Source organism: Perna viridis, chromosome 1, assembly GCF_037379345.1.
Source record: "Perna viridis isolate PV_CMFRI_1.1 ecotype Kerala chromosome 1, ASM3737934v1, whole genome shotgun sequence".
NCBI classification, from domain to species: Eukaryota; Metazoa; Mollusca; class Bivalvia; order Mytilida; family Mytilidae; genus Perna; species Perna viridis.
Window position 1 is genome coordinate 55,573,847 of NC_142445.1, and position 15,814 is coordinate 55,589,660.

Here is a 15,814-nt window from a genome sequence, read left to right on the forward strand (position 1 = left end):
TGACACGATTTAATTTTGTTTTTTTTTTTCAGGAAAATGTAAAAATTAAAGAAAAACACTTTTTCTGAGATATACATATCGCTACCAAACGAATCGAACTTTGACCCTTGAATGAATTTTATCTTGTAAACTACTTGCGTGCAGAGTATGTAAAACAAATTCGGTATGTTTCCCATGTCACACTGTATCTTGCTGAAATACTCCATAGGTGTGTCTGGTTGAGGCTCTGGACCAACTTCGATAGCCTCAATATCAAATCTTGTGATCCACCTATAAATAGCTCTGACACGGACCAAATCATCAAACACATCGTCACCGGTGAGGTAATGAATCAACTCCCAGAAAGATTGATTCAGTAATGTTTGTGGGGCCTGGAATATGGAACACAACAATTTTAAAAAATTTCCAGATTGTCCATTCTGGATAGAGAAATATAGTTTTAATAGTGTACTTATACATCTGACAGAGGTATAAGTAACGCGATAAAAAATGGGAAGTATCTCTAAGCGATCTTTTTGATATTGCACCCACAACTGTTTTCCATCTAGATTTTTTTTGTTATCTTTATTCCATCTTATTGTGATAATTCTGTAATCTTAACATTAATACATTACATAAATTGTCTACTTTGCGTTGTGTAATAGACCCTTTGTGATAAGTTGATAAGCATGCTCAATATAAACACTCCCGCGATGTAGGGCAGAATTTTCATCGCGGAAATGTATATTGAGCATGATCTACGCATGCTTATCTACTATCCCACAGTTAGCACATAAGGGTCTATTCTGACTCTAAAAACTAGAAATAGGGTTTCTCTGGTTCTCAGGTCAGAGTATTTTGCCCTAGATGGCGTCTTGGGTAAACTAAGAAGTACAACATTTTTCTTACCGTTAAGGCTAGCTCATCTACCACTTCGAAATCGATTCCACTGAGGAAATCTTTTTTTGATATTTTCTGAGGTACTGGCTCCGGAATCTCTCCTTTCTTCACTGATTTCTTCCATTGTCCAACGTTGTTATCGTTTGTCTGTAAAGTTTCAATGTATCGCGACATGTAGAATTCTATTACGCTGTTCAATCATTTTTGAAATACGTATTCTACTTTTATAGTTTATTGTTCCCTTATTGCTTAAATGATTTAACCAATATACCTTTTATTAGAGTACATGAATCATTTGGTGATTATGAACATATATGAATAATTGTGCTAAACTATTGTGCCCTCTTAAATTGTTTTTATTACTTATTTCCTTATACCTGTTGTACAACGTATCATTTATACTAATATTTGCATAACATATTATTTAAAAGACATATTCCAATTTATATTTCCTGACAAATTTGTTTATTGTATTAACAGTGCAGGTATTTGAATAGCCTTGCACATTCATTAAAATACATTTTTATATGTTATAAATATCGAAGGGGCAATGTTTGATTTTTGATTGAACTAAATCTAATAAAAATATTAAATTCTATCATTTTAACTCACAATCGAACATGCTTGATTAGGAAAAGGGCATATCTTTTTTTTTTTTATAAAATGCTGCTTTTCTGGATATTTTGCAGAATTAGAATGGCATCCCGGGCATGAATTTAATTTATATATATATATATATATATATATATATATATCGATAACGTTTTGACGTTCAAATCCTTTGAAAAATTGACAGTTTTTGGGATAATGCTTATTATATTAATATGCGACTTGATATATAGAACTTGCACACAATTTTAAAACTGTTTACCAAGCGGATTTTGTTTTATTGTTTAACCAAGCAAATGTTCTTAGTTTTTTTTTTTACACTTGAGTGTGCAAATATATAACAATGCATGTCATTGTTAAACTGTTTATACCTTGTTGACATAGCTAGTTAGTGATGTACCATCGTCCCTATCCTTCTGTACGTTCTGTTTGCCTTTCTTTGTCTTGTTTTTATCTTTCTTTGAAGTTTCTTTTGGGGCGTATCCTCCAATTATACCATGGTGGTTCGTTGATCCCCTGGCTGCCATTGTTGGCATGCAAATGTAGCAATACGAGTCCCTCCTATTTTAAACTGGAATGAGAAATATATAGGTCATCAGCATGATCTGAGTAATCGCTGCACATGGAATGCCAGTTTCAAATATGATGATTTTTTTGTCACAAGAGTTCACTCCTGGTTATAGTCAGGTTCGTTTTTCTCTCTGAGTACTTTTTAGTTTGTTTTTTTTTGCATGTGTTGTTTTTGCCATGTTCTTTGTTTCTGTTTGATTTTTCCCTCTGAACTGTGTATATTTCCCGTCCATTGAAAGTTCTGTGCTTTATTAAGTCTTTGAATTTCACGATGTTTTTCACATTTAAAAAAATACAAAAAACATATAAGAGAGCACAGCCCTAGGTTCATTTCGAATCTTTTGTTGTAAGCATTCGAAGTAAGACTAGATGCTTAATATTCCGAATTTTACAGTATTCCTTGAATATCACTTTGATTGCTGGTTGAAAAAAGGTTGTTTAAGATTTACTGTTATTTTCAGGTTTCTTGGCTTTTGCTTTATCTGTCCGTAATATTTTTCATTTGTTTTCACTGGTAAAATTAAATGAGTTTGCTCTGTATATGAGCTGATATTGTACCACTTTATGCGTAATAAATTCTTTGCATGCACTGGAAAACATCAAGCGCATTATAGCTACTGTGTCGACACGTGTAGTGATACTATTGAGTTTTAAATAGAAAAAAAGAACGGATATGGTGAACCAGCGAGGAACCTGAATACAAAATAGGAAATACTTTCAGAGATCACCAAAAAGTCTTCAAGAAGTGTAAACACACCTTTAAGAAAGCTCTGAAAGGCCCCGACAACAAATGTAATAAAATCCACGGTAATAGACCGATAGCAATTCTTTAAAAAAAAAAATCGAACTAAAAGATAATATAATAACACAAAGACACATTAATGGCCAATATCTCCTGACTGTCGACAGGTTCATGAAATGTGCGGTTGGGTAAAACTTATTTTTAAGGCCTTCAGCATCCTCCTTTAATGCAAGGTCAAAAATGAACTGAAACAAACACACCATAAAATTCACTCAATGATACATCCAATTATCTCAATGGGATATCTCAACATACAACATATAGACAAAATGATATAATCCACTCAAAGAACGCTCGCATTTACTGAAAGGTAGTAGCTCAGAAAATGTTAAAGAATGACAATACCATCAAAACTACCAGCATTACACATAATCGGTCACTACAATTCCAGTGGACTGGATTTGGAGTAGTTACGACAAGGACTAAATAGTCCATGGGCTGGGAGGGTCCACCGTGCAACCCCCCCCCACTCATCAACTTCATGGTGATTTTAGGTACCTTTATACATGTGTACCTCCCATTACCGAATTAATTTGTCACCAAAGAATATTCTCGGATTCTTTTTCAGTATAAGCCTATATTTGTACCCCACTGGGTCAAAAAGCCAAGACTTTTGCGACTCAATTGTATGAGCGTAAAAAGCCTTGCTGGTGTAGCACGTGTAAACAAACTAAACAATTTTAGGTATCATCGTATAGCCTAGTGTTTCAGCTTTACAATGAGACCAAGGAAGTTGTAGTAACACTTAGGGTCATGGGATAAATGAAAAAAAATGTACGCTTACGCCGCCTGAAAATCGCTTAAAATGACATTTTTCCATGTATTAATGCGTCAGTAAAAATTGCTTATTTTGTATTTTCTGTTTAGTATTATCACAATTTATACTTCTTGGGTTCTTTTGAAGAACTTCAACGTGGCTGAACAGATTAAAATGAAAATTTGACCGCAGATAGATCTCATCATGCTGAGCACTGTTACCCGGATAAGATTGGGCTTAACCATTTTGGAGATATATGCGAAAAACTGTTGTCCGATCCCTATGTTCTATTTTTAGTAACGGTGGCCATGCTTTTCGACTAATAAAAAATCCCCACATCAGTTCTGTGTATGATACCCCAAGGAACATTCATATTAAGTTTGGTTTCAATTGGTCAAGTAGTGTCAGAGGAGAAGATTTTTGAAAGAAATAACATAAAAAATAGCAAAAAACGTTGAAAATGGGCAATGACTCCAACATGGCTTAATAGATTAAAATGAAAATTTGATCACAGATAGATCTCATCATGCTGAACACTTTTATCTCGTGTCAGAATTTGGCTAAACCTAACCGTTTTGGAGATATATGCGAAAACTACTGTTTGACCCCTATGTTCTATTTTTAGTAATGTTTATGGCCATGTTTATCGACGGATCAAAAATCCCCACGTCAGTTCAATGCAGGATACCCCAAGAAACATTCATACCCGACTATGTTTCCTTAAGAAAAAACTGGGTGAGCAATACCATTTTTTATATACGTACCTGCAAGTCTATTTTATTTTTGTACCAAAGTTTCGTAACGGTAAAAACTTAATATTTTAAGAAGTTTGTGTTATCTATAAGGCCTTCTTATCTGACAAATTTATAATTAATCTGTCTTTTTTTGCCAGTTACGTTTGCGAATAACACCTATACTATAACACTTGGAGTTTATTTCGTGGATAAAATGATTGAGGTTCCAATTTCGTTTCAGACCATTGCTACTCTGCAACTGTATTGCGGTGCTTTAGATAATTTGTGCGATTGTTTCCGTTGACTTATTGGGAAAAGTTCCCAATGCTGTCAAATGATAATTGTTTTTTAATTATTTTTTGTATTATAATGCAACTTTGTTCTTTACAATTTATGTTTCACTACAAATGATTTTAACAAATATTACCCTGTATTGAGTTTTTGTCGATATCATTGTCTTACCTTCATCAAAACATTTTCCACAGCTACATTTTAGCATGATAATAAAGTTTACACGACCCCTTTTGTCCTGTATAATAATAGTTCTGTTCAAGATAAACCTATTCCCACAAGAGGATTAAAATTCATTTGGTTTAATACTAAATGTATGGTTGTTAAATTCAGATTTATTACAGCGGGGTGATTATGAAGTGTGTTTCCAATTAAATTATGTATGTTATTAACCGTTGTAATTATAGATTTAATTCTGGGGAAATCACAACAATTCTTTCAAAATATCTAAAGTATCATTATGAATATTCAATTCCAATAGTTGTTTTGTTATAATCTTTCCAAGGTAAGCCTAAAAGATTATAATCTATCAATTTCTCAGAAATTTCATTGTATCACTTAGCTTTTAAAGTAAAAATATATTATTATGTAATCAAAAGTAAGAATCTTCTAAGATATTAGCTCCTACGTTGTAATAACTTTCCACTTTACGCGCTGCATTTACACTTTATTATAATTTTAATTCTGTACTGTGACATAATTTTGATCGATAAGCACTGCGATAAAAAAAACTAGATATCTGATCACATTATTCAAATTTATCTATAAAAAAGTCACCAAAATTTTTGATATTGTCAAAGTCAAATGAAATTTGTCCCTTGCAATGATCATTCACCAATCGTCATCCGAGTCCCATTCTTCACTCTCAAATATTATGGTTCCATTTTTCTCAATAGAATATTCTGGAAGTATTCCCTTCCTTGGCGCTACTCTCTTGGACAGGACAGATTTTCCGGACTGGCATCGTTCTACGTTTCCTTGTTGGTACTCGATTACGCGAATTATTCCTTTGACCTGAAAAAAAACAACAGTAGTTTTTTTGTTTTGTTTTATGCATAAAACAACCGTTTCCGTCAAATTCATTGATAACAAATTAACTTATACCAAAAAAAATGACAGCAAGGATTTCGCTGTATTATTATGAGCCATACTCACATCCAAAAAGTAAGTATGTACATTTCTAGTATTCCAATATAGTTTCTATTAGCTATTTTCTAGATCTCCAAATCCATAGCTTTTGATATAAAAACATACCCAGAGGAAAACAGCAGCAGCCCCTTTGCTCACGTCACGTATCTGCCAGTATTTGTAAGGCTCTAGAATTTTCTTGGCTGCCTGCATGATCTTATCGTCCACAGTTCTGTGGTCAAACTGCGCCAATTTTCTTGTTAAACTTTCTTTTCCAGATTTACACAATAAGACCTGACATGCTTGCCAATCCTGTCAGAAAAAGAATTTGATTTTGAGAAATGCTTTTTCTAATATATTCTAAAACAGACAAAATTTCATCATCTTCAAAGACTTATAAAAGAAATCCGGTTAACCATAGATATGCCTCTTATATTGACTGCCATCTCGATTTTGACAAAAGAGAAACAAAACTCTCAACTAAACTCGATGTCAGACATAACTTAATATCCCAAATGTCTTAAAACTGCTAGCAATTACAGCAAGTAAACCAGATTCTAAAAAAAAGGAGAAACCCAGCGTCTTACGCAACTTAAACCACTAGGACAAGAATACATTCAATATTTTTAGGTTGTCACATGACTTCACCCTTTTTTTCTGTAAGCGGCGCACTGTTCGTTTTTCTATACATACTTTTTTCTTGTAGGTTTTGTTTTTTTTTGTCATGTGTCTTTTTTGTGTTTCTTCATACCCGACCCCGTGTGTATATTTGTACTGATACTTCTTCATATTATTAGTAGTAGCTTAACTATCATGTTACCTTGATTTGGTCGAGACCATATCCTAACAAAAGCAGGGCAGCCACCATAGTTTGGTGAACACCATTCGGTGGGACCTGATACTTCTTAAGCTCGGACAACGATTTCTGATCTATACCAGATCCTGTCTTTGAATCATTTTCAATTTTGTAAATTCTTCCTAAAAGTCTAGTTGCTATAATGATTTTAGAATGAAGGGTCCTAGAAAATCCAGCTTGTTTTGCGCGTTCAACGGCATCCTCCAACATGCCTCCTGTTTTTGATTGACAAGCTCTGTCTAAATCTACAATAATTGGAAATATTACAAACTCAAGCTTGATTGATGACGATTTTAGCAGGACCAACACCAAATACAAGAAACCAAGAGACAAAGAAAAAGGCGATGGAAACAAAAGAAAATGTAAATAGAAAACACCATTAAAAACTATATAAAAAACTGCGAACAATGCTTACTAAAATTGATACCCCCAATCCCAAATTGATAACATGTACCTTTTGACCTCCAAATCGATAAGGAGAAAAATCTAAAATAGAAGGTACACAATGATTATATCTAATAAAAATTCTGTATACGTTTCATTAAATTCTACTCAGCGATGCAGGAGAAGTGAAAGATAATACATGGGTCCCATGTTCCCATATACATAAATGACAATGTCCATGTTTTGCTATGTGAAACCTCAAAATTGAATCGGAATTAAATTGCACAATTGGATTAAGTAATTAAGATTCTGTGAAATTGTTAATCAATTCCATTCTGCGGTGTATGAGGAGTAACGGATAAGAGATGGGCCTTCTGTGTAGCGAGAGGAAGGAAGGGAGGTCACCCCTATCACTATATCATCCCATTTTGCAAGTTGGGGTATAAAGTTATTAGCAATTCGAATAAGACCTTAATTAAAAGTAAGCATGGTTTGAATCCAAGAACTTACCCATCAAGTTGCTACTGCTTGCAGTATATATATATATATATATATATATATATGTTATATTTTTAGTTATTTAAAAGTAATGTTAAACAATTTCTACAGAAGATTTCCATCTTTATGTTATATAGCTTTTTTTTTTTTTTTTTTTTAGAAAAACCGGATATTCATAAAAAACTTACATTTCTGAGCTTGAAGAAACTTGATCATTTTATTTGCTTCTAATGCGAGAGTATCTTCCCTCGTTAGATTTCTTGGGACAGAGGCAGCTCCATATACTTTCATATATCGTAATAACTTGTTCAGGTCTTTCTGGCTAATCGCCTTTTTAATATTCTTCTTTATAGTAGTTTTTGTTTCTACAACAAAATATTTTTGTCCTATATAATCGATCGTGCGATGCAAAAAAATATCCTCCTGCTTTGTTAATCAGATAAAAGAAATTATACCTAAATATTTCTGTTGTAAAATGATGCTAAATGTTCAGTATTTGGTATTATTTATATGCATAACTTAGACAAAGCGTAAGACTTCCTTCCATTCCAATACAGAAAAAATCCAGTTTCCTTTTTTTAATTTGATATAATTCGCGTCAGATATCTTGGTAACGCGTTTATTTGTGTATAGATTAACTAATCTTCTACGAAATACTTCATTTCGATTCATTTGACTACAATAGCCTTTTTTTTTTTATAGTAAATGCTTACCTTTTTTGTTTATTTGAACATACAGTGTAGAATGTATCAGTCCGGAGTATTTGAAGCCAGGTAACAGTAACGAAGGTGCCTGAATATACCTTATTGATCACATAACGATTCTCTTTTATACCATGTTTCGATTTTTATGAATTGTGTCTTGTTTTTTTATAAGAAAGTTTGTTTTATTTTTACTATTTGCTCCATAAAAACAAACAAAAAAAAAACTGAATAGTCAGAAATGTCAACAACAATATTTGACATACTAATGAATATAACTAGTTCTTTGTCGTTCACAAAAAGCAGTCGGATTGATTGTTATATATAATGCCCGAAGCACTTGTTTATTATGACCGCGATTTACATTTACAACAAGCAGTGTTTTTCCCTTCAGAAAAAAAGGCTGAATTCAATAAACTCTTATGGCCCTCAACTCTAAAAGGTTAAATAATGAACCTTTACCTTTGAATCTTACTTTACTCGCCTTTGTTACAGGGCGACTGAAGTAATCTGCCTCTTCCTCGTCAAATAGACCACCTAGGTCCATATCATCCCAGCTATCATGATCAATTTCAGGATTAAATTTTCTTACTATATAATATCTGGCTAAAGTTTTTAAGCCTTCTTCAGAATCTGACTTAAATATGTCAAGTGTAAACTCCCCAGGAAATTTCAAATGCACTTCCAGTTCGTTTTCTTTTTTCACCACTCTTGTGACTCTATGAAGTTGATCCTCTGGAATTGTGCTGCTCTGTAGAGAAGAAGATATATACCTGACATCTGTCAAAGCTGGAAGAACAACCAACGGTTCTTGAGTCACAATCGTTTCATGTTTTATTGACGTATGTTTGCTATCGTTCGTTTCTTTTAGCATATCTGGAAAAGGATGTCCCGATGAATTGATCAAACCGCTGTAAATTGGCTTTGTTTTGTTGTCAGCATTTCTACCCATTAAATTGAAAGAATACAGTCCTTTAATTGGCATATCCAGCTCAAAAATCCAATTTCCGTCATCGTCGGTATAGTTTTCGCATGTCATAACCTTTGAAGCTTCATCGTCTGTACTGCAAAGCTCTGGATATAAACGCACGTCCGGTTTTGCTTCAAACTTTAGCTTTACTATTCCGCCTTCAGCTATAACTTGACCACTCGACATTTCTGTTGCAGACACAAATCCGTCACTATTCTTTTTACTAGACCCACTTTCGTTGTTAATGTCTTGTCTTTTGTTATTGTTATCATTGGCATATTGATAGCCCATTGTAGACGTCTCAACAACATCGTTTCCTCCAGTTTGGTCTTCACCATTTACTCCGTTGCCTGCATAAGTGTCTTTTATTCGCGAACTAGCGTTTGTATTTGTTTTATTTGTCCCTTTCTTGTCCCTTTTTTTGGCAGTCGCAGAACGTGCTGTAGAAGAATCATTTTCATCAGCAGTTGATATTCCTCGAAGATCTTTATCGTTCATTCCCGGAATCGTAACACCGATTTCCTCTGCACTGTTCTGAATCCCGAGGTGATCTCCCATTATGGCTGGTAAAGGCTGTACTTCTATGTCTTGATTGTTTCCTTTAATCAAGAATGTCAAAAGATTTGTGAGTACGCTGTCTTCAGGCTCATTTAAAAGTTTTACAAACACCTTCAGTGCAAATTCTCCGTCAAATGGCACCTTTGTATGAATCAAATATTTTCCTTTCTCAAATCGACCAGTCGAGAATCGGCTTAGTTCAGCGTCACTCATTGTTTTACATTTCATTCGATGATTTACTGTTCGTAATTTATTCATTGCTATCGAGATATCAACTTCTCCTTTGATGGCTTCAATTATAGACACCTTCGGCGAAGGTATGACTCCGGATTTTAAAGCATACGCATTTGGACCCCAACCTAACTGCGGACAGTCAGGAAACTCTGTAACGTTTATTTCCTCTTCTCTAGCACATTTAATGCCGTATGTGCACAATAGATGGTACAGTTTATCAGAAACTGTGTCTTTGCCGTATATATCTAAACGATAGGTACCCGGGAACGGTACCCGTACCGTGTAGCTCAGCTTATTACTTGAGTGTTCAAACATTACAAAGTGTCTGAGACTTTTTCCTTCTGAATTGTGTTCAGATTTTATCAGCACTAAATTGTGGGCGTATCTAAAGTCATGACTTCTACTCTCAGGGAGATCAAAGCCAAGTTGAATTTTATCAGCTTTAGTTTTGAACAGACACTTATCTGAATTGTTTTTTGCATTCATTTTCATTCCCATCAGATGGAAGTGCTCTCGGATATAAGGAGCGTTTTGCCATTGTTTGACAGACCATGGCTTATCTAGTAACTGCCACTCAGGATCGTCAGGAAAATGGGTAAGAATCAATTCATCTGGATCTGCAAGGAAGAAAAATTCGTTGATCGGTCTTGCAGGTTTTCCCTGGCCAGCTCTCTTTATCTTTCCTTTTGCATCTACAGAAATTTTGTCGTCGTAGCATCCTTCTTCTATACAGGAGTAAGCCCAGTATGGATCAACCAATCGCCACTGACCTTTAACGTATACTGCATTCCATCTAGAATCCAGTAGTTCACGGTCAGGGTCGTCTCCTATGACGTATAACATGTTCTTTGTCATACCATTGATGATAACACACGGAATATCGGCAATCCTGTCGTAAAATGGTGAAAGGTTTATTTCAGAATTTTGTATTTTATGTTCATGTATAAGTGTTATATATGAAGAGATATCCCATTTTCGAAACAGAGTTTAGAAATTGTTAGGATAATTAAACTTGAAATATGTGTAAAACGATAAAAATCTCGCTATGATATTTGACTGTAAAATTTATGTTGCCTTGATTTTTTTTTATTGTTTTTTGACAAACTGTTAAATTACTTACTGGCATAACGCATAGAATAAATGACAATGGTCACCGAAATCCTGCTGAATATTCATGAGATAATCGATTGGAGAGTTTTCTGGGGGAAGCATTTCCATTTCAATACATTCAGTATCAAATGACGTCATCCATCGAAAAATAGCTCGTACACGCAGGACATCATCGATGTACTCAAACGACTTTTTTACAATGATGTGCTCGACTATATCCCAGAATGTCTCCATCAACAAGTCTGTTGAGACCTATAATTCGAAACCAATGACAAAGACGTATCACAGCATGCTGACATACAGATTCAAATATTTATCGAATTTCATTTGAAACAGACGTGACACAATTAACAATGAATTGACGTAAAGTAATTGCTGTATTTCAATGGATGTTGAAATCTTTTTAAAACTCACATTTTTGAAAATAAAAAACCACACAAGTGATATCAAGCTTAAGTTCTATCTCTTTTTACAATGCCAGCTGGTCTCCTTGCAATCTAATTAACATACGATCTATGAGTTTGATTGGTCAAATTTTAATTAGATTGGTCTCCTTGATATTTTATTTATTTAACAAATGCACAATTGATACAAACATATACTTTACTTACACTTAAAGCTTTTTCGTCTATTTTTGTGAAGTTAACATTCCGTACAAGTTCAGTCTTGGTAGTTTTGGATGGTTTTGGTGCTGGAACGTCTGCTGTACCAAAGGTTCCTTTGTCGTGGTGGAAGACATCTCCAAGCTATTTGTTATAAAACGTCAGGAGAAATAATATTATCAATTTCTTCTCCACAGAATGATTGATGCAAAATCATACCAGAGTTAACAATGGATATGCGTCAGATGTTTTGACATTTAAATTATGTTCTTGTTTCATCTACCATGTTTTTGTAGTATAGGGTGTTTTGGTAATGCTGAGGGAAAAACAGTATTCAACGGTTGCTTAAAAGTTCGTCTTGTTATATGGCTAACTTCGGCCTTCATCTTCTCAATAGTCCCCTTAGGAAATGTAGAATTCACCTTACTGGATTAGCATATGGTGGTGTTCACGCACGGATGTGTATTTGTACGCCAATAGTTGAATGGTAATTCATTTTTATTAATGTTTTGATTTGGTGTTTACATAAATAATTTTTTTCTTGCATTATTATTTTTGATTACATTATGGTGGAATTTTAATAACTTATGGGCCTTCATTTCTCTTTTAATCCTTCACAACATACGACTGCATATTAGTTTCATTTTACACCATGAATTTGATTTGAAGTTTAATTTATTATATCGATATTTAAAAAAAGGTTCTTACGCAATTATTACGTTGCCAGAGCAATATTGACCAAAAATGAAGAGCAAAGCTTTAAGTTTGATCATGACTAATATTTCTAGTAGATAATTTTTCCTAGTGTTTCTGGAAGAAGACATTACATAAACATTCTTTAGACTTTTATGAAAATTAATGTTTATTAATGCACAAAAATCATTAGTCAAAGATACTTGATCCTTTATAAAGGCAATTTTTATGTGTATTCTGTGGGTAGTTTCACTATTTTACAAACTAAAATAAAACGGGTTGATAGAATTTCTTCTACTTATACAAACAGCACTTAACTGACATTCTACCATATTTAAAAAAGAATATTGGGTCACCGATTTTTCTTGTAATAACAAAAAAACTAAAATCCTCATTACTTTTCTTTAAAACATTTCCCCGCCAATTTTCACCCCTTAAAAAGGGCTTAATGCAATTAATGTTTTTAATTTTACCATAATTTCTTTATGTCAGAACTATTTAAAAATAATCAAATCAATCAAGCATACTGTTTTACATCATTCTAAGCATCATGTCTATGATTTTGTATGATGACAGAAAAGAATGCTTAGGGTAATAGGAGGATAGTTATGATCTACCTTAAGAATTCATCTTTCGTCACTTTGATAAAACTCACTGCTATGACAAGTAGGTTCCATCTGTCGAAATTGTTTTTGATCAACTTCTTCCAAAGACAGGAAATCGTCAAAGCCGTTTAAGGAAAAATACTTACAACTAAAATATGTCTGTCAGTGACAAATTTCTACCCAAGTTTTTGTTTGGTCCATTGAATACTTATCATACCGAAACATAACAGATGAAAAAACAAAAATAAAACGGTTTGATTAGTACACCAAAAAATGCAAATGATACCATTCATTTAGATCACTCAGGTCTGTGTTTTTATCAAACTGTTAGCTTATGATGATCTTTGTTCCACGAAGAAGTAAATTTCAAAAGCATTGGCAAACATCAGCAAACATCAGCAAACATCAGCAAATTTGTCCAGTTCCATTTAACTGGCCATGTCCATCAAAATAAAATGAACTGTGACCATTGAATCACCCCGTCGTTGAAAAATATACAATCAGACCGTATATAATTATTATGTGGCTGTAAACTTACACCACGTTTTTATTCAAAAAGGAAAGAATGCAAAGGCGCTACATGATATATTTTATTCGGTTATCCGAATTATAATACCTCCATTAGCTTAAGGAGGTAGACCATAGGTGAGGGACACAACTCTTACAAATCATTGAACGTTTGTATTCAGCATTTCACATCAATCTCATGTAAGCATTGAAGTAACTTGGATTGATTTCATACTGTGTCAAATGAAAACTTGCTAGATTTTGGTGAAATTGAATGTAATGTAAACATATTAATGATTTCAAGAGTTATGACCCTTAACCTAGGTCTACCTCCTTAAGTAGGTTTCAGCGAATGGTATGTTTTATCCGCAATTTGCTGAATATTGTGGTGAACGAGTATCACACGTCCACGCCTGTCAAAAATGAAATTTACAATGACAAGAAGTCGTTAATCAACGCTGTTTTACCATGTTCAGCTGAATTAACTTTGACACAAACACGGTTTACCAAGCTTGGGCACGATGTCTTTACGAAGTTGCGAAAAAAGGAAATATTTATTCATCTACTTCATTTCTTGTATTACACTTGTTAGATTCTCTAGGTGATAGATTTGGCTTCCCATTTCGATATTTTTTGTTCTTCTTGTATAAAGTTTATTTATTTATTCTATTATTTTGGACTAAGATCGATCCTTTGTAGTTTGTTCTAATGCTGCTGATGAGAGTTTACTCCTTTAAACATGTGCATAGCATACCATAATTTGCGATATTTATATGAGCGGTATTGTTGTTTTTACCAGTAAAAAAGTATCCTACTGTTTCACTATATTTCTGTCTAAGGGCTGTAATCGAGTGTTTGAAATGGAATATATTGTTTATGACCGATATGACAGAGGCTACTATCTCATAGATGAGACTAGAAATTTTCAGTAAAACTTCACGATTCACGATTAAAAGTAGTCTTTTAACGTAAGCCTTAATTATTGTATGCGCTACGTTTGCACTGTCAATCAAGGACATTGGCTGTGTTCGTAATTATCATATGGTATTTTTATAAGTAAATAATGGCATTTTCAAAGTTTGGTAATGCTTAGTTTGCCAATATCGTTGACTGCATTCGGACTTAGGTATAAAACTGGATATTGAAGTATACATGGGTGATGTTCAGCCTCGGCTAAATATTTCATAAAGGAATTTCGATAGTATTCCGAGATGTGTGATGTACTGATACAGTAATCCAGATGAACTTCTGACTAATTTTTAGGTGTTTACGTGTTTTTAGGTTTCAGTGGATAGTATGTTTAACCAAAACAGAAAATGAACGTAGTATTACACTTGTCTTCGTGCAGTTTAATTTTGCATTTAAGCCCACGGAATAGAAGTATATTTTATGCTTGTGTGTAGTGCTTAGTATTATTTGTGACTGTATTCATCTGTTGTGTTTTGCAAATCTCCGCTGTTTTTATGCTCATTTGACATCTAACTATCCCTTTTTTTTCTTTTTATGTAAATATTTGCATGCTGATTTATCTTTTTTAGATCACCTGGCGAAAGGCCATGTGAGCTATTGCTATCACTTGGCGTCGTCGTTAACAATTATACAAAACTCTTCTCCTCTGAAACTACCTGACTAATTAGAACCAAACTTGGTATGAATGTTCCTTGGGGTATGCTGCATAGAACTGATGTTGGAATTTTTGATTCGTCAAAAAAAAAAAAACATATCCGCCATTACTAAAAATAGAACATAGGGGTCAGACAGTAGTTTTTCACATATATCTCCTAAACCGTTAGATTTAGCTAAATTCGGACATTGTTAAAAGTGTTCAGCATGATGAGATCTATCTCTGGTCAATTTTGGTTTTAATCCGTTAAACCATGTTATCGCCCTTTTTCAACGAATTTTGCTACTTTTAATGTTATTTCTTTCAAAAATCTTCTCCTCTGACACTACTTGACCTATTGAAAACAAACTTGGTATGAATGTTTCTTGGGGTATCCTGCATAGAACTGATGTGGGGATTTTTTATTCGTCAAAAAACATGGCCGCCCGTACTAAAAATAGAACAGGGGTCAGACAGTTGTTTTTCACATATATCTCCAAAACCGTTAAGTTTATTCAAATTCTTTCAATAGTTAAGACGATCCATAGTATTAGGACTACAAAAGTCTTCAGACTCCTTGTAAGAGTTATTGCCTTTGAAATTGTAAAATGACCTTTTTAATAGTTTTCAGTCAATATCTTGAAAACTATGATAGATTAAAAGAAACTTTCAATTGCTGAAAAGATCATGTGATATGTGCTACCAAAGACTTCTTGAGTCAAA

General features: G+C 33.7%; 1 protein-coding gene across 1 annotated transcript; it reads right to left on the reverse strand.

Moving 5' to 3' along the window:
* Window positions 1-5,300: 5,300 nt before the first annotated feature.
* LOC148629456 (uncharacterized) lies at window positions 5,301-11,286 on the reverse strand. The gene is made up of 6 exons (XM_088551474.1): window positions 11,092-11,286; window positions 8,672-10,860; window positions 7,697-7,873; window positions 6,591-6,871; window positions 5,897-6,082; window positions 5,301-5,656 (listed from the first exon to the last, which is right to left on the reverse strand). The coding sequence occupies exons 1-6, from the start codon at window positions 11,217-11,219 to the stop codon at window positions 5,474-5,476; spliced, it is 3,144 nt and encodes a 1,047-aa protein (XP_088407600.1). The 5' UTR covers window positions 11,220-11,286; the 3' UTR covers window positions 5,301-5,473.
* Window positions 11,287-15,814: the final 4,528 nt, after the last annotated feature.

Coding starts and splice junctions, on each gene's coding strand:
- LOC148629456 (XM_088551474.1), bottom strand. CDS start 11,219: ATGACGTCATTTGATACTGAATGTATTGAAATGGAAATGCTTCCCCCA. Junction 10,861..11,091: donor TTATTCTATGCGTTATGCCA/GTAAGTAATTTA, acceptor ATTTTACGACAG/GATTGCCGATATTCCGTGTG. Junction 6,872..7,696: donor GTTTCTTCAAGCTCAGAAAT/GTAAGTTTTTTA, acceptor CAATTATTGTAG/ATTTAGACAGAGCTTGTCAA.